The following is a 25,930-nucleotide window of genomic DNA, read 5'->3' on the forward strand; positions in this document are numbered from 1 at the left end:
TGCAAAATAGCCCAACCCTGGCGAACATGAAAAGAAAGAAGCCTTGTCAGCTTTTGATGATTTTGAAAAGTTGAAGGAAAGTTCCTAAGATAGAGGCAAATGATCACATGATTATATGGAGTTTGGGAAATGGGAATAAAAGTAGGATCCATTTTGGAATAGAATGTTCTAAAGAGAATAATTTCACAAAACATAAAAGAAATCAAAATCTCATTCCAGGCATACTGGACTACCTGATGATCCCTGAACTCAACATGTCATTTTGAAGCTCCATGTATGTGTTCAAGCCATTCTTTTTTATTGAAATGAATTATTTTCTCATCATTGCCTTTCATAATCCTTATCTTCAAGACTGAAGTCAAGTGCTATATTCTCAGTAATTATTTCACTGATCCCCCATCTCTCAATTGAAAGTGTTCCTTAAAACATTTTAGAATACTTTGCATTCTATTTTCCCTGCTTCATAGCCTATATTTTATATTACTTCTCTGCATAAGTAGAATTCTCACCTGGTAAGATAGAAGATCCTTAAGGCAGGATGTAGAGAATTTTTTGTCTCTGCATCCCTAGAAAGAGTATCATATAAATAGAGAACAAGCCTTTGAATGGATAGGCCTGCATTCACATCTCACTTGTGACATGTACTGGCTGTGTAATATTGGTCTAGACACTTTCCTTTCAGTTCTCTCAGCAACAATTTTAAAGACTAAGGTGCAGAGTGAGTGTCTACATTGGATTTCTCTATACCATAGGTCTGGGGGAAAAACAAAATAAGGGTCCCTAGTGCTTAGAAGAGTACTTGAACTTAGCAGATGTTTAATGATCATTTGATTTTTTTTTTAAAGAACAATGATATCACAAGGAAAATGTCTTGACTTGTATACATGTTGGATTTAAGTGATGCAGAGTTGTACAAAATTGATGACCTCACTTTCCCAGTCTTTGAAGATATCTTGGAAAGTCAGCAGTAAAGGTCTACAAATAGGGTAAGATGCCTTGAGAAACCAGCAGCCGGGAGTGAGGAGTGATGACTGGGACAACTTCCAAAGGACTCACTCACAAGTAATAGCACTAAGGAAGGACTTTTGCTTAAGAATATTAGAATTTATATAGAAGTAGAGCAGGGGCATTCCTCATAGTTTCAGGGCAGAAAAGAAGACAGAAAAGCCTCATTTTTCAAATGAGCCAAATTTATTAAAAAAAAAAAAAGAAGAAGAAGAACCATTCTCCAATTGACAGATGATCAAAAGATATGAACTATGCCCAAAGGGCTATAAAATCATGCATATCCTTAAACATTTAACCTAACAATATCACTATTAGGCATGAATCCCAAAAATATTTTCTAAAAAGAAAATGGACCTATACGTACAAAAAATTTATAGCACCCTATTTTCCCAGGACAAAGAATTGAAAATTGAGGGAATACCCATCAATTGGGGAATGGCTGAATAAATTGTGGTATGTGGTTATGATGGAACATTATTGTTCTGTAAGAAATAAGTGCGATGCTCTCAGAAAAACCTGGAAAGTCCTCCATGAATTTAAGCTAAGTGAAATGTACTGTTTACAAAGTAATAGCAATGTTACAAGATGATCAATGATCCACAATTATTCTAAAGGACTTATGATGAAAAGTGTTATCTATACCCAGAGAAAAAACTTATTGTGTCTGAATAAAGATTAAAACATACTTTAGGGAAAAATCACTATTTTTGAGGGTTTTTTTAAGAGGGAAGAGTTATGTTTTCTTCACAACAAGACTCATGGAAATGTTTTGGAAGCTTCTTTGGGGAGTCATACTAAATACTCTCATCATAGTTTCCTGCACTAACAATCAGGTGATTATTATAATCATAAATACTTCCTGGTGGCCTCAACAGCTTTAGCAAAATATTCTGAGAAAATTATGGGGAAAAAGAGTTGTTGAAGAAATAAATCCTCAATGACTACTATTACAATCAGAATTGACTTATACCTTGTCCTCATAAATATTTTAAGTACCATTATAAATATTGCATTATCTTGAAGCATCTTATATAGCCCTAGGTTTCTTTTAAATGTAAAACATAAAAATCTTCTCATTTCAATTAATGTGAACTTCCATAATAGGTGCTGGGGAAGCAATTTTGGTGAAAATTGTTTATGAAGGTTGTCTTTGTTTCTTTGTCTGTTTTTCTCTCTCTTTGCCTGTCTGTCTCTGTGATTGTCTTTCTGTATATCTCTCTGTCTCTGTCTGTCTGTCTGTCTTTGTATATATATATATATATATATATATATATATATATATATATATATATATATATATATATATATATATGTATATATATCTTTCTGATGCTATCTTGAATTTAAACTCTACAGTTTTAAATTTGTAGGTATAGTATTAATATTTCCTTCCTCAATCTGGGAAGGATTCAGACTTTCAGATTAAACCAAACTGGAGAATAGCTAGCAGATCATATGGCAATCAGAATCTAGAAAGATATTAATAAGATAGACTATTAGTCTGAATCTAAAATGAAATTAAATAGGAATTCAATGTAAAATCTTACATTTAGATTTTTAAAAAATCATCTTTATAAGAAAAAAGATGGTTGGAATAATTGACAGCAGCTTATCTGAAAAACATGTAGTGGTTCTGGTGAGCCCGAAATCTAATATAAATCAACAGCATTTTATATTAGCCAAAAAGCTAATATAATTTTGGAGTAAATTGACAGGGGAAATTTACTTCCAAAAAAGGAGGTAACAGGACAGTATTCAATCCTTATCCTGCTATATCTGTACTACTCTCAGTTCTGGGCAGTGCAGAATGGGAAGGACATTTAAAAAGCTGGAGGACATCCAAAGAGGAGCAATCAGGATGGTGAAAGATCTTAATTATACATCATATGAGGAGCTATTTAAGAACCTTTGGATGAATATCCTGGAAAATAAAGATTCGGAGAAGAAATGACTGTCTCATTATTTGATGGGCTGTCCTATGGAAGAGGAGGAAGAAACTTCTTTATTCCATCTGATCAAAGAAGGCAGAACCAAGAGCAATGGGTAGACTCTACAATTATACAAATTTAGGTTTTCAATGAAGAAGGGGAGAAAAACTTTTAAAATTTCTTAGAAAAAATATGTTTGAGATGGCTATAAATTGTCTCAAATTGAAGTCCATTTCCAAAAGAGGCTATATGACCATCTGTCAGGTACACTGTAGTAGAAATTCCTTTTTATGTATATGTTGAATTACAAATCCCTCAAGGTCTTTTCCAATTGCAAAATTCTGTGACATATATTTGGATTGATTTTTCTGAACTGATTCAAAAATGCTTTAGAATAATTATTCCTGACTCTTGGAAAAATCTCTCACTACCTGACAACAATGCCATTAGAAGTTATTCCTTTCATTTCTGAGATATAAAGTTTAACAGTCTTACTGGCTAGAACTTTTGTTTGAGTTATTAGTATAATATCTTTAGAGCTGGATGTTTAGGTCATGTCGTCTAATCATTTCATTTTATCTTTGAGGAAGTTGAGGCTCAGTGAGGCTACAGACAAGCTATAAGTAGTAGAGTATAGACTTGAATACAGGTCTTTTGAATCTAATTCTCTTCTCACTACAAATACCATTTTTTCCTCTACCAAAACGGAGCTTTGGCTGACTTTGACTAGACTTCTACATGCAATGTGATTTCTGTCTTATGTCTTCTAAGAAATCTTCTGAGAAATTATAGAATTGCAGTATTTTGGCAGATCTGAAAAATAATCAGCATTGAAGACCTAGGTATGAAATTCAATCTTTTAACAATGACTGATAATTTTGATGATAAATATGTTTTCCATCATCAATTTATTTATTAAATGAAAGTCTTAAATAAGGTCATCAGTTATAAATAAGGTATTTTAAGTGAAAATTATATGGCACTAGATTTTTTAATCCCATAGACTATAATGGTGAGTATGTCCTTCCATTCAGGTTATTTTGTTAGCCTTACCCAGACTAAAATGTCATTACTTTGCATTCACATCTCAAGGTGCTGGTTAATTGACATCAATTTCTTTGATACACAAAGCATCAATTTCTTTGATACACAAAGCAGCCATTGAAGCACAAGATTGGCTCAGTTTCCATAGCAGAGGCAGAATTCAATTATTTTCTTGCAGTCCTTAAAGTTAAACTATATTCCTTGACGTTTTCAGCTCAGCCCCACTGCTAGAATATGTATTGTTCCTAGTATCAATAAATAGGCCAGGTACAGGAAAGCTATTACTGTAAAATGTCCCTGACAAAAAAGCCCATTTTAGATAGCACCAGAATACACTTATAGAAGTCAAGAGGATCAAAACACAAATGAAATAAAAGTGAATACAAATACTGTATTATACTTGTCCCTAGAATACATATATAACAGAGGAAAGAATTTTCCAACAAGGCCATCATGAGCCATAATGACTGTAAATATTTAACAGTGTCCCTCAAACCCACAATTCCTAAGAGAAGTCAAAAAGGAAATGTGTAACAAAGATTAAGGAAAGTAGGATTGTAGCATTTTAGTCAGCCAATGGGATCTAATAGGATAGAGAAGAAGTCATGCAAAGAAACACACTGTACAGAATAAGGTTAGCAATACTTCTTCCATATCCTGCCCAAAATAGGCTATATTTGGAGTATTGAGTTCAGTTCTTGGTGAGGGTAATTTGTAATTAAAAGCTCCCAGTTAGTTAATATACATTTGGTAAGTACTTCTATATCACACACACACACACACACACACAGACACACACATACACACACACACACACACACGCAAAGACAAAAGGCACACACAATCTAATAAGGGAGATGATATGCAAGCAAAAAACAGGACAAATTGGAAATAAGCAACAGAAGGAAGGCACTTGAAATAAGGAAATGAGATTTTAGCTGGAACTTGAAGGAAGCCACAGAAGTCAGGTGGCAGAGATAAAAGGGCACATTTAAAGTGTTAAAGACAGCTAGGGAAAATGCTTATAGACAAAACATGGAGTGTTTTATTAGAAGAACAGCAGAATATGGGGGATAAAGGGAAATGTTTTGTACCGTGTATGACAAATGGAAAAGTGGCTGAGAGGGGGTAGAATATGAAGGGCTTCAAACACCAAAAAGATTTTATATTTGATCCTGGAGCATACAGGAACTGCAAGAACTGATTGAGTAAGAAGATGACACAGTCTGTCCTGTAATTTAGGATAATAATTTTAGCAGCTGAATATAGGATAAATCTAAGTGGGCTAGGCCAGTGACAAGCAGACCAATCAGCAAATTATTTCAATAGTCCAGGTATGAAAAGATGGGAGTCTACATTAAAGTGGTAATAGTATCAGAGGAGAGAAGGAGTCATTCAAGAGAGATAAAAAAAAAATTGATATGTTCTAGCAACAGATAGGCTATAAGGGTGAGAGATAGTGAAGAGTCAAGGATGATACTGAGATTCTAAACTTGGAGGACTGGAAGAATAGTGGTTTGATAGTAATTTGGAAGTTAGAACAGTATGGAGGGAAAAAATGAGAATACACATATTGAGTCTAAGATATTACCATGACAGCTCAAGATGTCTAATAGGCAGTTGGAGACACAAGAGTAGAGGACAAGAGTAAGGTTTCAGTTGGAAAAAATGGATGTGAAAAATTACTACAATAGAGATAATAATTGAATCCAAATCCAAATAATTGAATCTGATGAGATTATTAAATGAAAAAGTTTAGAAGGATAAAAGCAGTCTTATGGTAGGGTTTTGTGGGACACTCAAAATTAGCAGCCATCACTTATGAGAAAGTCCAGCAAAAGAGACAGAATAGTGATCATGTAGTAGGAGGAATACCAGGAAAAAAGTAGTGTCATGAATATCCAGAGAGAGTATCAAGAAGAAAAGTGAGATTGGCAATAGCAAAGGATGCCGAGAGGTCAAGAACAATAGAAACTAATAAAAAATCAATGGATCTAACAATTAAGAGTCCATTATTAACTTTAGAGAGAATATTTTTGACACAATGACGTCTATCAAAAGACAGATTTTGAGTTAAGAGCAAAAAGAGAAGAAATGAAGTGGAGGCATCTATTGCAAATGATCTTTTCAAGAAGGTAAGTCACAAAAGACTGGAGATATAGGGGATGATAATTAACAAGGGAGGTAATAGCAAATAAAATTTTTGAGAATGGATAAAACATGGGTGTAATTATGTGTAATAAGGAAGCATAAAGTAAACAAGAAGATGTTAAACACAGTAGAAAGTGAGGAATGCTAGAGTGAGAAATCAGATGAAGGAGATGGGATAGAATCAGATCATTGCTATTAGTAGAACAATTTGCTTTGAAAAGGAAAAGGGCAACTCTTCCATGTGAGACGGGTAAAGGAGGAGAAAGTGACAGAAAGTACATGAGTGATATGAGATGAAGAAGAAAGAAGAAGCAGCAGCTCTTGGACAATAGCCTTTTTCTATAAAAGATGAGAGGACTTTCTCCCTTTGAAAAAATCTTCTCATCTTTTATAGAAAAAGGCTATTGGAAAGGAGAAGATATGAAAGATATAAGGAAAAATGAAAAGATTTAGGAAGAACTGCTGTGATGAATGGGATAATAAAGTATGAGAAAGAGAAATAGTGAGGGATTCAAAAGATTTAAAGATTACCTAGCAGCAGTGAATGCACAGTTGAAGATACAAAATATAATTTTGTAGTGGACCATATCAGAACAGTTCCATGATTTTCTCCATTTTTATGCACTAACATATTTATAGGAGCAAAGGCAGCAGATAGTGGGAGTGGTCTAAGGCTTGGCAGGGCATAATAGGTGCTTTGATAAAAGGGCAAATGTCTCAAGAGAAAGGGAATGTAAAGAGATAAAAGGGTTAAGAGGAGTAACAGAAGGGACTATGGCTAGTATAAAGGTGAAAATGTGTTAACAGAATTGAAGAGTGAAGGGATTGAAAGTCATAACATAAATAAAAATCAAATTCTGATATTGGGAAACAAGAGAAATAGAAAGGAGATAGTGGCAATATATGACCTCTTTAGAAAGATTAGACATTTTCTTTACTTTCACTGGGAATACTGGGTTGCAGATTTAAGGGTAGTAGTCCATAAGAAAAGATTTTCCACAAAATAATTCTTCTCCCAAAAGAGAAAGGGCTGTTTTGGAAACTATGGTTTTCTCCTTCACTTAAGTTCTTCAAGGAGGAACTGAATAACCATATTTCAGGTACATAAAGAGGAATTTCTCTTTCCAGTAAGAACTTTTCTGTGTAAAATAGTAAATGAGCATAAAATAAGTTGGCATATGCCATGAAGACTAAGTATATCTTAAATTTCATTTGTCTTAAAATGTATTCAATACCTAGTTCCCAAAATGAAAGAAAATCTATAAAAATTAGGTCCTTATATATATATACCTATTATTCACATCAGTTAGATCTTCATTCTTCTCTTCTGGATAGCTATAGCGAAGTGAGCGTTTTCTTCTAAATTCTTGTGTGAATTGTCCTCTTGTTCCACAGTCTGTGAAAAAGAAAAGTCTATATTAATGTCATAGAACTGACCAAATCCTCAAATGCTCTTTCTTTGTGTAAAATAGCGATTTCTTTGTGTGAAATAGAGATCTTCTTAGACAGAAAAGGGAAATTTATACAATCTACGTTTCCTAATGTCAATACAGAGCAAAGCACAGGAAACCTTTTTTAGGCATAAATTAACAGCATCAAATATTTGCCCTGTATTGTGTCAACTCAAATCCGATCCCAGACAGCTTTATTGCAGATCCAAAGGAAAAATACTTTCATTTACATCCATTCCTCAAGAGGTTTTTTTTTCTTTTCCTGACAATCCTTGATGAGTTAATTTTAATTTTCTGTGAACTGAAAATTATCTGTATATGTAACACTTTAATTTTTTAAATTATGGCAATAGATCTTAATTGTCCCATTGAGAAAAGCTTCTTATTAGAAAAAATATTTGTCTAAAAAATATCTATTCTTCTACCCCAAAAAATACAGTAAGAATTGGACAATTTATTGTTAGTTCTGGTCTAAAAAAGTTTTTGTTCATTTTTGTTTTGTTTTGTTTTGTTTTAAAGACGATAAATGAATTGTAAGTAATCAAACTTTGCTTCTGAGATGATAATTTAATAGTTTTGAAACTTACATGGGAGGGGCAGTGCTAAGATGGCACAGAGAACACACTCGTCTATCTAAGCTCTCTCTTTCCCTCAGACTACTTATTTTATGAAAGGCCTTGGTAAAACCCACAAATATTAAGAGTACAACACATTGCCAACAGAAGATATCCTCGAACTTCACCAGTAAAGGTCTGTTTTGGCCCGTGGGTGGGATGATTAGACCAGCTGCAGTGTCAGGCAAGTTGGCAGTGAGAGCATGGAAGGCAGCTGACTGAGCTGAGCAGACCTGAGGAGAGTGGGGAGTAGATGCAACCAGTGGAAAATTTGTGGGAAGAACTTTACCACAGTGTGAGCTATTTTGCTCTTGAGCCAAGCCAGTAGATCAGCAGAGAAGCTATAAACACAGAGGGTAAAGACTATAAATGCTAGACTCTCTCAGTAACTAACCATACCCACCCAACACTAAGAGTGATTCAGCACACTCTCAGAGCACAACTAATGTACAGATGCAGTGCAGCCATTGCTGTCCCACTGCTCCTTCACTGCTACTTCTTGTTGCCCTGCCCCCAAAGTAGAATACAATTGGATTTTTGTTAGGTTTTTGTTAAAATGAGTAAAAAGTTAAAGCAGGCTCTAACTATAGATAGCTTCTATACTGATAGAGAGCAGACTTCAAACAGTGAGGAGACTGAAAACAGATTGGCTCTAGATGAAACCCAAAGGGGAATATGATCTGGTCCCCACCATACAAGGCTCTCATAGAAGAAATTAAAAAGGCTCTTAAAAGAGAGTTAGAAGAAATATGGAGAAAAAAAGAGAAGCTTGGCAAGAGGGTCTGTATAAGTCATCCCATTCATTAAAAGATAGGATGGATACATAAATCAACTTCCTGAAAAACAGAATTAGTGAATGGAAAAAGAAAATAACTCTAAAAATTAAAATTGGCAAAATGAAAAAAAATTCCATAGAACAAAACAACTCATTTAAAAACTCAATTGGACAATTATAAAAAGAAATAAAAAGTAAATAAAGAAAATAATTCATTAAAAATCAGAACTGAACAAATAGAAATGAATGACTCAAGGAGACACCAAGAATCAGTCAAGCAAAACCAAAAAAAAAAAAAAAAAAAAAAAGAAGAAGAAAGAAAAAGAAAAAGAAAAAAGAAAAAAATTGAAAAAAAGTTAAATACCTACTTGGGAAACCAACAACTTGGAAAATAGATCTAGGAGAGATAATCTGAGTATTACTGGACTTCCTGAAAATTATGATGAAAAAAAGAGCCTAGACATTATTTTTGCAGGAAATCATCAAGACCAAGGAAAACATACTATAAGCAGCTAGGGGAAAAAAAAAAAAAACAATTCAAATACATAGAGGCCACAATAAGGATTACTCAGGATCTAGCAGCATCCCCATTAAAGAATTGAAGAGCCTGGAATTTGATATTCTGAAAGGCTAAGGAACTTGGTATGCAGCCAAGAATAACTTACCCAGTCAAAATGAGCATTTTTTTCTAAAGAAGAAGATGAACATTAAATGAAATAGGTGAATTCCATCTATTTCTGATGAAAAAACTGAAACTAAATAAAAAGTATGATCTCCAAATATAGGACTGAAGAGAAACATAAAAAGATAAAAAGAAATCTTGGGAACTATATTTCTGTTATGAGCATACATAAAGAATACATATATAATTTAGCTTTACTTTTATGAAAAAGAAAGGAAATTGTACCAGAAAAAAGGAAGAGTGAAGGTACTCCATCTCATAAAGAGGCAAAGGAAACCTACTATATCTGAGGAAAAAGAAGGGAGGGGAATGAATATAGTGTGTATGTTACTCTCATAAAAATTGGCTTAAAGAGAAAAAATATCAGACATTTGATTCACAGAGAAACTTCTCCCACTAATTCAAAAGTAGGAGGGGAAAAATGAAAAGGGAAGGAGTAAACTAAGCAGAATGGAATACAGAAATTGTGAAGAAAAAAGGTAAGAAAAGAGGAGAGACTCTAAGGTTGGGGAAACAATCTATGTTCCCTAATGTCAATATAGAGCAAAGCACAGGAAACCTCCCTAAAGAGGGAGGGCTGTGTGAGGCAAGTGGCGCTCATACCTTTAATACTGGTGAGGGGGGTTAGGGGGAAAGAAAGGAGAAAAGCATAATACAGAATTAGTAATTTTAATCATAAATGTGAATGGGGTAAACACCCCATAAAGCAGAGGCAGATAGCAGACTGGATTAAAAGTAAGAATATTACAATATGTTGTTTACAGGAAACACACTTGAAGCAGGGAGATAAATACAAAGTAGAGGTAAAAGGCTGGAGCAGAATCTACTATGCTTCAGGTAAAATCAAAAAAGCAGGAGTAGCCATCCTGATCTCAGATCAAGCAGAAGCTAAAATTGATCAAATTAAAAGAGATAAGGAAGGGCACTATATCTTGCTAAAAGGTAGCATAGATAATGAAGCAATATCAATATTAAAATATATATGCACCAAGTAGTGTAGTATCTAAATTCTTAAATAAGAAGTTAAGAGAGCTGCAAGAAGAAATAGACAGCAAAACTATAATAGTGGGAAATCTCAACCTTGCATTCTCAGAATTATTTAAATCAAATCAAAAATAAGTAAGAAAGAAGTTAAAGAGATAAATAGAATACTAGAAAAGTTAAGTATGATAGATCTTTGGAGAAAACTAAATGGAGAACAGAAAGGAGTATGCTTTCTTTTCAGGAGTTCAAGGAACCTTTACAAAACCAGACAATATATTAGGACATAAAGACCTCAAATTCAAATGCAGAAAGACAGAAACAGTAAATGCATCCTTTTCATATCATGATACAATGCAAATTACATTCCATAAAAAGCCAAGGGAAAATAGACCAAAAAATAATTGGAAACTAAATAATCTCATCCTAAAGAATGATTGGGTGAAACAGCAAATCATAGACACAATAATTTCACCCAAGAAAATAGCAATAATGAGACATCACACTAAAGTGTGTGGAATGCAGCCAAAGTGGTAATAAGGGGAAATTTTATACCTCTAAAGGTCTACCTCCAAGAGAAAGTCAATGAATTGGGCTTGCAACTAAAAAAGCTAGGGGAAAAAAAGCAAATTAAAAACCCCCAGTCAAATACTAAACTTGAAATTCTAAAAATAAAAGGAAAGATTAATAAAATTGAAAGTAAAAAAAATTATTGAATTAATAAAACTAAGAGTTGGTTCTATGAAAAAACCAACACAATAGATGTAAACCCTTGGTAAATTTGATTAGAAAAAGAAAAGAGGAAAATCAAATTGTTAGTCTTAAAAATGAAAAGGGAGAACTAGCCACTAATGAAGAGGAAATTAGAGCAATAATTAGGAGTTACTTTGCCCAACTTTATACCAATAAATTTGATTATTTAAATGAAATGGATGAATACCTTCAAAAATACCGGTTGCCCAGATTAACAAAGGAAGAAGTAAATTGATTAAACAGTCCCATTTTAGAAAAAGAAATAGAACAACCTATTAATCAATTCCCTAAGAAAAAATCCCCAGGACCAGATGGATTTACATGTGGATTCTACCAAACAGCTAAAGAACAATTAAGTCCAATGCTATATAAACTATTTGAAAAAATAGGAATTGAAAGAGTCCTACCAAATTCCTTTTATGACACAGACATGGTACTGCTACCTAAACCAAGTAGGTTGAAAACAGAGAAAGAAAATTATAGACCAATCTCCCTAATGAATATTAATGCAAAAAGTGAAATAAAATATTAGCAAAAAGATTACAGAACATCATCCCTAAGATAATACCCCATGACCAAGTAGGATTTATAACAGGAATGCAGGGCTGCTTCAATATTAGGAAAACTATTAGCATAGTTAACTATATCAATAACCAAATTAGCAAAAACCATATGATCATCTCAATAGATGCAGAAAAACCATTTGATAAAATCCAACATCTTTCCTATTAAAAACACTAAAGAGTATGAGAATAAATGGGCTTTTCTTTAAAATAGTCAGGAGCATCTATTTAAAACCACTACTAAGCATCAAATGTAATGGGGATAAACTGGAACCATTTCCAATAAGATAAGGAGTGAACCAAGTTTGTTCACTATCACCATTACTATTCAATATTGTATTAGAAATGCTTTCTTCAGCAATGAGTTGAGAAAGAAATTAAAAGAATTAGAATAGGTAATGAGGAAACCAAATGATCACTCTTTACAAATAATATGATGGAATACTTAGAGAATCCCAGAGATTCTACTAAAAAGCTATCTCAGGAATCATTGGATTCTCTGAGACATTATAAGCTATTAGAGCTTTAGCAAAGTTGAAGGATACAAAATAAATCCACGTAAATCTTCAGCATTTTTATACATCAACAACAAAATCCAACAACAAGAGATATAAAGAGAAATTCCATTTAACATAACTGTCGATAGTATAAAATATTTGGGAATTTATCTGCCAAAGGAAAGTTACGAACTACCAAACACTTTCCTCACAAATAAAGTCAGATCTAAACAATTGAAGAAATATTAATTGCTCTTGAATAGGCTGAATGAATATAATAAAGATGACAATACTACCTAAGCTAATCTATTTATTTAGTGTTATACCAATCAGACTCCCAAGAAACTATTTTAATGACCTAAAAAAAATAACAACAAAATTTATATGAAAGAACAAAAGGCCAAGAATTTCAAGGAAACTAATGAAAAAGAAAATCAAATTAAGGAGGCCTAGCTATACCTGATCTAAAACTATATTACAAAGCACCAGTCACCAAAACCGTTTGGTATCAACTAAGAAATAGACTAGTTGATCAGTGGAATAGGTTAACTTTACAGGACAAAATAGTCAATAATTATAGCAATCTAGTATTTGGCAAACCCAAAGATCCGAACTTTTGGGATAAGAATTCAGTATTTGACAAAAACTCCTGGGAAAACTGAAAATTAGTATGGCAGAAACTAGGCATGGACTCACACTTAACACTGTACGCCAAGATAAGATCAAAATGAGTTCATGATTTAGGCATAAAGAATGAGATTATAAATAAATTAAAAGAACATAGGATAGTTTATCTCTCAGACTTGTGGAGGAGGAAGAAATTTGTGACCCAAGAAGAACTAGAGGTCATTATTCATCACAAAATAGATAATTTTGATTATATCAAGCTAAAAGCTTTTGTACAAACAAAACTAATGCAAACAAGATTAGAAGGGAAGCATTAAACTGGGAAAACATTTTTTTACAGTCAAAGGTTCTGATAAAGGCCTCATTTCCAAAATACATAGAGAACTGACTCTAATTTATAAGAAATCAAGCCATTCTCCAACTGATAAATGGTTAAAGGATATGAACAGACAATTTTCAAATGATGAAATTAAAACTATTTCTACTCATATGAAAGGATGCTCCAAATCACTATTGATCTTAGAAATGCAAATTAAGATACCTCTGAGTTACCACTACATACCTGTCAGATTGGCTAAGATGACAGGAAAAGATAATGATGAATATTGGAGGGGATATGGGAAAACTGGGACACTGATGCATTGTTGGTGTGGTTGTGAACAGATCCAACAATTCTGGAGAGCAATTTGGAACTATGCTCAAAAAGTTATCAAAGTATGCATACCCTTTGTTACAGCAGTGTAGCTACTGGGCTTGTATCCCAGAGACATATTAAAAAAGAGAAAGGGACCTGTACATGCAAAAATGTTTGTGGCAACCCTTTTTGTAGTAGCTAGAAACTGAAAATTGAATGGATGCCCATCAATTGGAGAATGACTGGGTAAACTGTGGTGTATGAATGTTATGGACTATTATTGTTCTGTAAGAAATGACCAGCAGGATGATTACAGAGATGCTTGGAGAGACATGCATGAACTTACGCTAGGTGAAATGAGCAGAACCAGGAGATCATTATATACTTCAATAACAATACTATATAAGGATAAATTCTGATGAAAGTGGACATCTTTGGCAATTAGAAGATTCAATTCAGTTCCAATTGATCAATGATGAACAGAACCACCTACACTCAGAGAAAAAACATTGGGAAATGAATGTGACTACTTGCATTTTTGTTTTTCTTCCCAGGTAACTTTTAATTTTCTGAATCCGATTTTTCTTGTGCAACAAGAGAACTGTACAAATATGTAAGTATATATTGTATTTAAGATATACTTTAACATGTTTAACATGTATGAGACTGCCTTTCATCTAGGGGTTTAGGGAAGGCAGGGTTAAGTTGGAACAGAAGTGATTATAAAGGACATTGTTGAAAAATTACCCATGCAAATGTTCTGTCAATAAAAAAGCTATAATAAAAAAAAATAATAAAAAAAAGAATTTACATGGGAAGTAGCTCCAGATAATTATTTTATTCTAAAATTAAATTCAATTGTATCAATATTATTTTGATGTATTGACTTTATCATCTTTTAAGCATAGAGGATGCTTCATATTTTACATTATGTTTTCAAGGTTAGTTAGTCTTTTCTCTTGGTGTTATATATTTAGCCTCACCTTGATTTCCTAAAGGTTTTTGGAAAAGGCATTTTGTAATAGTAGTGCAGAAGAGAAAGGAAGAGCTTATGGTACAATGTTAAATATAGTAACTAGATTCAAAAGCAGGTCTAGATTTAAAGGTAAAGAAAATCATGCAAGTATTCTGACATGGTTAATTGCAAGTTTATATTTTGTTCCATCAACTGGGCCCTCACTGCTGCTAGGTGACTGTCACATGAAAGTTTTCTTGGGGCTATTATAATTTTAGTTTATTAGCAATACTTTAAAGAGATTCTCTAAGTCACACATAGAACAGTAGCAATATCATGAAATATTGTGGCGATAAGATTAGTCACTTATGGAAGAAATTAAACTTTCATTAGCCAACAAACAGAAGCACAATTTACTTTAACAAAAGTCATGAGTAAACATAAATATATTTACATGTGATGTAAAACATATCGTTTTTAAAATGACTTGAAGCTTTAAAAGGAGAACTTAATGTGAAATATATAGCTAGAAATTATAAAACCAGATGGTTGCATAAATCCCAGAAGAAAATACACATCTGTTTTTGGTTTGTGAAACTCTTTATTTGAAGCAGGATTTATCCAATTCAATGGCATAGGGGCTTAGCATGGGACTTGTTTTATTTTAGCACATAGAATAAATTATATATGACGAGTCATCTTTCACTTCTGATAAAATGAATCGGTATATGATTTGCTAAGCAGATGTACTGATTGTGGAGTTTTAACAGAATCAAATGGAGAGGCAATAAGAAATAACTGCTGCACTTAAGAAAAGTATTGAATTAAATGTGTTTGCCTAGAAGGGCATACAAAACCTTCATTGATTTGATAATGGGGAGAATGATTTTGAAACTGAACAATATAACTTCTAAGGACTGTTGTTTCTATAGCTCTTCCTTCCAAGATGATTCTAGGATTACAAGATATCCAACTAGAAGAAAGGGTCTCTATTTTCAAGAAGGAGATGATCCTGAAGGTATATGAAATAAAAATGGCTATGGGGAAGAAAGAAGTTATGTATTATAAAATCTATTATAGAATGAGAGAAAAGAGAGGGAAGGAAAAGATTTATAAAACAAATACATTGTAGCCAAAATAAATGAACATTTTAGAATCTGAATCATCTATATTAATTTTTTAAATGTGAAATCATTTTAATGTGAAATAAAGACAAATCTAATTAGAAAATCCAAGCAAAGAGGTGAAGACTGTAGTTTATTGAACAAATTTAGTAATATCTTCTGATTTTAGCTTCTTTGGCAATGATAAATTTGGTTATGCTGCTGATTTTTCTAATGTCAGCATTTCATTTGACAGTTCCTCTCATCCCATAATTCCTCTATTCACAAATTATTTAAAAACATTTATTGAGCATTTAATTTCTGAAAACAAAACAAAAACTTTTGAACTGTCAATATGTAACGTGCTCTCCTGGCAGTTACAATTACTAGCTTAATAACCGGTAGCGCACTCAAGAACAACCATGTTTAATCTTAAAAGCCTTTATTATACCTACTCACATAATGCCCTAACTGATGCCCTGACTTGTTGGTTCCCGAGTGAACACCTGGTCAGAAGACCCATGTGTTCACTACCAAAACCCTTACCTCTTTTGGCTATCCATCTTGGCTTGGCCACCCAGGCTAGGGAGCCAGGGTGAAGAGCGCCAGGTTAAAGAGAGCGATTGCTGCCTGCAATGGGCTTACATAGGGCCTGTGAGGTCACACACACAGCCAATCAGCGAGAGAGTCACCCATTACGAAGCTATCTCAATATGGCCAGGATCCCACCCAAGGGCAGTCCTAATATCCACAGAAATTACTTCCGGGCCTCAATCTCCCGATGCACTGTGTCCGCCCATTTAAAGGGCCCTTACAATTCCCTTTCTCTTGTTTTGCGGGAACCGCACATCTCACCAAGCTAAACTTTTAGCACCAGCTATAGTTCACTTGATCCATGAGATGACAGAGTGTTATGCCCAAGGAGGTACAAAACAGCAGATCAGTAAACAGAAGTATGACAATAAGAACCAGGCTCAACAGTGGCCCAAGTGTTCAACCCATTCATCAAAGTCATACTCGAGATAATAGGCCAAAGAGGTTGGATACCAATGAGGTAGGATGTCAACACTGAGGTGGGAAGTCAACAAGGTAAAACATCACAATTCTAGTTAACAATTAAATATCAGTGAAGTAGGTTGTCACAATTCTAGTTACATTTATCACAGTTCTAGACCAATTCTAGTTTCTTACAATTTTCTGTTGCACTTGTCACAATCCTAGAGCAATTCTAGCTTATCACAATTCTCAATTGCACTTTTCACAATCCTAGAACAATTCTAGCTTATCACAATTCTCTATTGCACTTTTCACAATCCTAGAGCAATTCTAGTTTCACAGGTGCACATAAGCAAAGTCATGTCCAATAACATTGTCTCAATACAACGGCAGGTGGGTGTGTTGGGTTTTCACCCACTAATTTAAAAGCATAGTCCTTCAATAGAAAGCATAGGGCAAAGCCTCTCCCCAGGCCACCATATGGCAAGTAGCCACGGGAGAAGCAAGCAGGCCCATTGTCCATTTACAGTCTTTATATTGCGTATCATCCAAAACAGTCCATTTCAGCTGCAACACTGGAACTGTGTCTGGTGTCTCTGGTGTCACGGTCAGGAGGGGCATCGCTGCCAACAGCGTCTGAAGGGCTGCGGACATCTGGCTGGTCTCTCTGGACTGTTGTCTGGTCCTTCTCTTGGATCCCCAGGTTACAAATGTCTCTAGTGGGGATGAACTCTGCTGCTGGATCTGCACCTAGGAAGGAATGTACTCGGGGCCCAACTTGGGCCTTTCCAAATGCCATCCAGGCCTTTCCACATCACAGTGGAAACAAAGTTGTTGTCAAAAAGATTAACAAAAGTCAGACAAAAGTTAGTCAGTCTGTCACTTAGCTGCACTTTCTGTGTATGCCCGAAGTGCATTGCTAAGGTAAAAGGCAAAGAATTTAAAAATGTAAAACCAAAATAATTTAAAAGTGTAAAACCGAAATAGATTAAAAATGTAAAACCAAAATAACTTTAAAATGTAAAATCAAAAATGTTTTGAAGATGTAAAATCAAAAGTGTTTAAAAATGTAAAATCAAAATTTAAAAATTGCAAGCAATCACATATCCCAAAATTCCCTTCTCTTGTTTAGAAGAGAAGATCTTGGGGATAGTCTGTGCAGTAATGACTTTACTAATAGGATTATAAGATGCCAATGGAATGTGCAAAATCAAATTCAATGCAAAAACACCTAAAGGCAAAGTATTTGTAAGCCAATCCATAACTGTCTTAAATGCATGTGAAATTTCTACAATAGAAAAATGGTTGATCACATGTCTAGCTGCTTCTCCAGATTGGAATGAGGCCATAGTGTCCATTGGTCTTAAAACATCCACTCATACAGTTAATGAAAAAAGAACACTCGGCCATATCCCTGAATTCTTTTGCCTAAAAATCAAAGTTTGAGTTTCTGATACCGAATTGTACTCCAGGAATGTGAATCAATAAATCTGATATTACTTTTCCTCCTGGGTCAAAGATCACACACTGTCTATTTATTCTAGTGATTAAAACAGCAATTTTCCAACCCATTCTAAACATAAACACTGTTTTATAAATACCCGTAGGGGGTTGGGAAATCAAGCTCACCTGTGGAAGTGAAAAATCCACGAGGTAAGAAAAAAGGAGTTCCAACTCTCCAAAGATGATCCTAGCAGTTTTACAAGTATAAAACTCCACTCTCTCTAACTGCAAGGTCTTATCCCTGTAAGGTTTCTTAGAAATTAACTGAACTGTATTTTTAAAACTTTTCTGATCGTACTCAATACCCCACAATTCCTTTTTGCCTTGGGGCATAAAGCCTACTCCAGTCCTTTGAAATGAAGACACAGGAGTTTTAAATGGATTAATGGGCAGTGCTGATGGTATTATCGCCCTTCCTTTTCCTCCTCCCCCTTCTCCCTTGGCCCAAGAAGGTGAGGCAGAGGGAAGAAGAATTGGAAAATTCCCCAAAGGCTGATTTAAAATCAAACCTGAGCTTTGCACATAAAAAGAACTAAACTTCTTCTCAATGAAAGAGTAATCAATAAATTCCTTAAAACAACAATGCACGAGGTAAACCAACAAAACGCTAAGAAGAATTTCTACAACTTTAGTCCATGTGGTTCGTTTATTTCCTTCCTTAGTTTCAGCCACTGGTTTGAACTCTTCCTGTTCTATCTGTAGTAACCTAGCTTTTTCTTCTTTCTCTATCTCAATCTGTAGTTTAACCTGCAATTCCAGCAACTCTTGCTGTCTCATTTTGTACTCTATACTGTCATACATACGCACTAGCTCTAGGTTGCTCCCTCTCTGATCTATATTTAATGGGTGTGGGGATAGCCTTTGTGGAGCTTGATTACAAGCTTCCTGCTGTTCTTCAGTGGTGATCTTTGTTAAAAGATCTTCCATCTGGCTCTTTAACCTTTTTATATAAGCATTATGTTCAGCTATGTCCTTGAGCCTGATCCCAGATTTACCTGGGTCCATATTGCTTCTCTGTCTTCCCTCTTAAGTGGCGTTTCTACCGGATCTTTCAGAATCTTAATTCTGAATATTAAATATTTTCAAAACCTGATAATTCCTTATGTGTCCACGTTGAGCGCCATTTGTAACGTGCTCTCCTGGCAGTTACAATTACTAGCTTAATAACCGGTAGCGCACTCAAGAACAACCATGTTTAATCTTAAAAGCCTTTATTATACCTACTCACATAATGCCCTAACTGATGCCCTGACTTGTTGGTTCCCGAGTGAACACCTGGTCAGAAGACCCATGTGTTCACTACCAAAACCCTTACCTCTTTTGGCTACCCATCTTGGCTTGGCCACCCAGGCTAGGGAGCCAGGGTGAAGAGCGCCAGGTTAAAGAGAGTGATTGCTGCCTGCAGTGGGCTTACATAGGGCCTGTGAGGTCACACACACAGCCAATCAGCGAGAGAGTCACCCATTACGAAGCTATCTCAATATGGCCAGGATCCCACCCAAGGGCAGTCCTAATATCCACAGAAATTACTTCCGGGCCTCAATCTCCCGATGCACTGTGTCTGCCCATTTAAAGGGCCCTTACATCAATATTCCATAACAGGTCCTAGACCTTCTAGGCTTTTATTATACTCATATCACCTTGTTTTCATGGAGAGCTTAGTTTTTCCTATTCAGTATTTTAATGAACCTATATTTTCACCAATGTGGCTCTATCCTTCAATGATGGGAATTTAAATCCCTCTTTGCCTTCTCAACCAGTGTAATTATTATCTACATATTCTCACATAAATCTTCAACAAACTACTTCTTTATAGTCACTCCAGTTGATTGACTTGAAAATATAGCATCTTGTTTTGCTTTCTATTTCTGTTAAGAAGCACAACTGAATTAAGTAGAGTAAGATGTTTTCTTAAATATTATCCTCCAAGAAAATGTCTTCCATGCCAATGTTAAGATCATATAAGTTGAAACATGAAACAACTGAGATAACCTTGCTTCATGACCCTCTAATATCAAGCTGCACATAGACTACAAAGACATATGCTTGTCAACGATAACATGACATCATGGGATATGATCTCAGTTAAACCTGAATTCAAGTCTCTCCTCTGATACCTTAACTTTGTGATCCTAGATGAATCATTTTACTTCTAAGTAACCAAGGAAATGTTAAACTCTAAATCACAGAATAGGCTAGTTGCTAATATGCCCCAGAGAGTTTCCTGACCAAGAATTCTTTACATTAAAAAAAAAAAAAAAACATCATAGGTCTAGCCACATTGCTTCCAAAATAATCACACACAAAATTAATAATCAATTCTTTTTTAGTCCAAAATGGAAAGTCACTTTCTAGTTTGAGGTTAAGAAGTGGACAAAATTGATCAGAATCATTGGGAAAAAGGTATCTTTGGGAGAATACGAGAATCTTTGGGACCGTATGAGGCCACTAAGGTACATATTTATTGATCAAAAACAGCAACTGATTTTTAAAATTTATTTCTCCAATAAAGTTATTTTGAATGAAATTATATTATGTTGGTATGTACTTTATGATATATTTCTAATAATTAGGAACCAAGTTCCTGTGATTTTCTCATTTGTCAATAGACATATTCACAAAACTTTATTACATAGCAAGCTGACTTGAATTATTAAATACACAGGATATTATAACAGCCAAAACATTCTTTTTTTCTCATTAACAGGAGTCCTAATTAGCATCATACCAATCATGTGCTTGGTATCCTATATAACTCCTCTCCCTATTTGATGCATTGCTACATAGTTAGCACACCAGTTATTCCAGATAACAATAAAAAAGAGTAACAGCTTTCCTTTAAAGTCTCATTAATATATTGTAAGCATGCCAATGCTGGTGAATACTAACTTCATGATTAATGATTTTGGCAATATTAACTCAGGAAGTCATTTACTAAGTGGTGAAGTGATTGAAATCAGTAGGTGGAGTTATCTTAACAATGAGACAACAGGTCTTTTCAAGTATTATGGATACATACATATAGAAGTAATAATAATAACTAGCATGTATATAACATTTTAAATTTTGCAAAGTGATTTACATCTGTTATTGTAATTTATCTACCCTAGGATTTAAATATTACTATTCTCTCCATTTTACAGATAAGGAAACTGAGGTAGACAAAGGGTAGGTAACTTGCCAATATTCTCTGAGGCAAGATTTGAACTTGGGTATTTTATATAATTTTGTATTTCTTTTTCTTATTTTAAAAGTCATATAACTCTTGCCAATGCAAATATCATGAAAGTAACAGCTAATCCAAAGCAACCTTACTTAATTAAATTTGCCTGATGAGTTTTCAAGGAAGAATTGTTTTGTTTTGTTTTGTTTTTTAAACTTATTTCTATTCAACTTATTACTGACCTTCACAGCAATCTTGCCAGACTCTCAAATCAATCTTTGGTATCTCTTTACAATTCATGTATCCCTGAGGGTATTCTGCCTTTAAGAAGACATCAGCCTGGACTTGCTGAATATTGTCGCCATTTTCACAGAGTACATGTGCCAGTGAAGCCTGTTTCAGTTGAGTGACCTGTGCTGGTGTGAATACTCCAGGGTTTTCATACCAGAACCTAGTTGGCAAGCAAGAAAGATACAGTATCATGGATCAGCTGCCTGAGAATTAAACTTCCTGTCAAACGGTGATAATGAGGCAAAGATAAGAGCAGAAAGAGAGAGCACCATATGGAAGGAATCACATTTGTCCTCCAATTAAATATACTTTAATTGCCTTTAGGGTCTTATATTAAGTTTTTAAATCACATTGAACCCTTGAACTCTTACTTTTTACCAAAAGCTTAAAAAATAGCTTAGCAAATGAAGCTCTTTTAACACAATATATTTTTTAACCCAAAGAAAATCAGTAAATTGAAGGTCATGTATATTTCTAGCAGAGTATTTTGGTAATTTTTCATAGCTTCAAAGCAGCATCAAACTATATTTAAAAGGGAACAATCCATATTCCTCTACTGGAACATGAATATTTATGCTCAATGAATAATTTAAATAAATGGACTATTAAAGAACAAGTCATGACAAAGTGTTTATTTATTAGAAAAATGATTTCATTATTGCCACAAACAGGAGTTCTACTAGAAACTTTTAGTCTCTTTTGTGTTAATGTGAAGCCAGCATAATTAAAATCTTAGGGAAAAAAAGGACTCCATTGTGTTCTATAACTTATTTTGCTTGAAAGATTCTTTATCAATTTCAGGGGCAGCCAACAACTCCTAATGATTAGGACAAGTCAATAAACCAGATTGCTAGTTGAAATATAAAGAGTAGAAGCTTTGATCATACAGAATCTAATGGGGCAAATGATATTTAAAATTAGATAATGTAACATTTAAAAAATGAGGAGTTCCATAGGTTAAAGGATACAGATGTTCCAGAGGTTATCATGTGAAAAACTACTAAGACCATCATATATCAGAATGGTAGACAATAGATAGACCACCTAAGATGGTATCTTATAGGACCACAGATGGTTAACCTGGAGATGCCAAACAGGATAGTGGGATAACTGATTCTGATAGTTGGTGGAGTTGTGTGTTTATTATTATAAATCACTGAAAATCCAAATGTGGGCACCAGTGTGTTTATCTTCCTTGAACCCTTTTGAATATATAGTGAAAAAAAGAATAAAATCTCTTTCCATTCTTTTTTCATTAAATTCTCAGATGGGAGATAAAAAATAAGAATGTCTAAAACAAAGAAACTTCTTAGGAAAAATTTTCTTCCCATCATGGAAGAATTTTTCAAATGAATGTGTATTAACATTATTAGTGATCAGATAAATTGTATCTAGTTTCAATTGATATATAGAATAATTTTAGAATATAGAATTTTAAGGGATAGAAATTATATAACAGTAAATTTATAAGCTTCCTTTCAAATTGTGTTAGACAAACAAATTTTGTATGTAAGTCATTTTAAGTTACCAAAACAAAAAGTTATGCAGACACATTTATTCACCTGTCTCCATCTCTTAGTCGTTGAAACTGGGTAACAAAAAGGCACATCAGGGTTGGTCCTACTCTTGTACCAGGGATTAAATCTTCTACCATTAAGGCAGGCCAAAGGTCAATATTGAATGGAGTACCATAGAGCCTAGAAAACATCAGTAGCAAAGGTTTAAATATAAACATTTTTTAAAAGTCTTTAAAATTGTGTCCTATATCAAAACCTAGATGATATCTTTCACTTTGGATAAATCAAGGGGATACTATTACTAGCATTTAATAATAACTGGTATTGATATAGTACAAAGTTTTTTACCTATGGAAGTTTATGTGGACATACATATATGTACACATAAACACAGACATATATAATCTCATTTGATTCTCACAAGAATCTTGTGAAGTTGGTACTATTATATCTATTTTTAGAGATGAGGAAATTAAGGCTATGAGAAATTAAGTGAATTGCACAAGGCCATAGCTAGTGTTTTTCTTGTTTCAGACAGAATTTGAATTTAATTCTTTTACACTTCAAGTGTGAAAATCCTATACTCTATCCATTCATTCTACTACCTAGAAACTACCAATGAAGCTAATATTCTACAATGATTATTCTATGTTATAGTCCCAGAAAGTCTCAGGAAAAAACATGTATTGCAAAGACAAAAAATCATACTTTGGGGTCTTATTTCTACACAAATCCCTACTTTAAAACTCAAATTCATACTGCTCTCACTTTCCAACCCAAGAGTAAGGTTAGACTATTTATTCAAATATATTCACTAGCCAATTTCCCTGCTTAAATGCCCCAGTAACATAAGTCCATCAATTAGATAAAGGTATGTTCTAGTAAAATCATTAAGACCTTCTTGGTGGAGTGTGGGTGTTACTACTGCTTTCTATTTAGGTATAATAAAGAAATGACTTGGTAACAAAAAAGAAATTTTAGCAATTACTTATATGAGCTAGGATCAATCATATAACAAGGATGAGGAATAATAGATAGGCAGCTTATGCTCTGCTGATATCCATGAAATGCTAAAATATTCAATAGGTTTTATCAATCTCCTATGAAGAATTAAGGAGTATATGGAAAAATATAACAGAATAAGAAAATATGAATGAGTAGCTGATACAATCACATGCCCAGTAAAGTATTCTTAATCTCAACTCCCAGTTGTCATTGCTTCTTCACTCATAAAAAATACTTTGTAGTTTCTATGTGTGTATTTCACAATAGAACATAAGCTCTTTGAGGGCAAGGATGATTTTTGTTTTTGGTCTTTTTATTCCTCCAAACCTAGAAAGAGGCCATTTATTTGTGTGCGTATTTTTGTGATGGTGGTGGAGCAGATTTTTAATTGCATTGATTTGGGGATCTTTTTGTTTCCTATGATGTTCTGGAGTCACATAAATTAAGAGTTAGTGAGACCTTCAAAACCATCTAGTCTCATGCATACTTGAATACCCAATCTTACACACCTGAAAAGTGAGCTTGAGCTTGCTGAGGAAGAGAAATTCACTATTTCTGGGAATAGCATTTCTACATCAAGGCAGCTCATTTATTAGGGAGTTTATCCTGACATTGAGCCAAACTTTACTTCTTTTCAAAATCCAAACTTTGTTCTTGATCCTCTGAGGCAAAATTGAATCCATCTAATTGTTCTTCCACCTCACAGACCTTCAGTTTACTTCAAGGCAATATCATGTTCTAATGAATCTCCTTTAATTAAGGAAGCATCCTCAACTTTCTAAGTACTGTCTTAGACTCTAGGCCCTTCCATACTGGTTGTCTTCCTATGTATCCTTTTTTTTGGCTTATCCATATTCTGTCCTGCTTAAGGCTCATGGTACTCAGAACTAAGTATAAAATTCAAGGACAGAGTACAATGAGATGTTTACCTCCTTATTCCATGGAGCAATACTGTAAATTATGTAAATGTAAATTCACACAAAAGAATACATTATTGGTAACATTTCCACATCACAGGTATTATGGGCATGACATTCCTGTGATCTAGAAGATCCATGTAAAATTTTTTGGTCCTTCCACTGTACCAAAGAAAAAGTCTGAATTATTATGGTATTAATGGATAAAATATGTTGATATTATACAATACTATAGATATATTTAATGCATTTGAGTTTCTAAACTTTTTTCTATGTAGTCCGCTGGGCTTTACATATAAGATGTGGCTTCTGCAAAACCTCCTCCCTCCTACAAATTCCATTTAATTTCTGGTGCCAACCCAGGATATAATGAAACCAAAATTCACATTATAGGAGGGATAGTGGTAGTTTCTTTTATCTGCCTTATCACACTGTTCATTCATGTCAAGCTTTAAGCTTGTAAAGTTGTTCATTAACTCCTCCATAAAATGCTTGTACAAATTCCAGGAAATTTCTTTATCCTTTACTTTCTTACATTTGTAAAACTGGCATTTTTGTGCACAAGTTCAAGACTAAACCTATCTGTCTGTCTATCTATCTATCTAGAATTTCTAATGCAATTAAGCCCAGAGCTACTCGAAATCATTTTTCTTCCCTATTTTCATTTACTGTTATCTATGAGTTGCAGCTTTGTTCATTTGAAAATTTAAAGAGCAAACTATTTATACTTTTATTTTAGGTCATTGATAAAATTATAAAAGGCACAGTCACT

At 34.0% G+C, this 25,930-nt stretch overlaps 1 protein-coding gene across 4 annotated transcripts in view; it reads right to left on the reverse strand.

The window, feature by feature from the left end:
- Nucleotides 1–25,930, reverse strand: part of PXDNL (peroxidasin like) — a 512,873-nt gene that overhangs the window by 31,478 nt on the left and 455,465 nt on the right. For 3 of the 4 annotated variants that reach the window (XM_074278161.1, XM_074278143.1, XM_074278151.1), the window contains 3 exons: nucleotides 23,282–23,416; nucleotides 21,671–21,879; nucleotides 7,422–7,527 (listed from right to left, as the gene is read on the reverse strand). In XM_074278161.1, coding sequence (XP_074134262.1) covers nucleotides 7,422–7,527; nucleotides 21,671–21,879; nucleotides 23,282–23,416 — 450 coding nt within the window. The remainder of the gene's footprint in view (nucleotides 1–7,421; nucleotides 7,528–21,670; nucleotides 21,880–23,281; nucleotides 23,417–25,930) is intronic. The other variant, XR_012484142.1, reaches the window with a different exon arrangement.

Source organism: Sminthopsis crassicaudata, chromosome 1, assembly GCF_048593235.1.
Source record: "Sminthopsis crassicaudata isolate SCR6 chromosome 1, ASM4859323v1, whole genome shotgun sequence".
Lineage (NCBI taxonomy): Eukaryota > Metazoa > Chordata > Mammalia > Dasyuromorphia > Dasyuridae > Sminthopsis > Sminthopsis crassicaudata.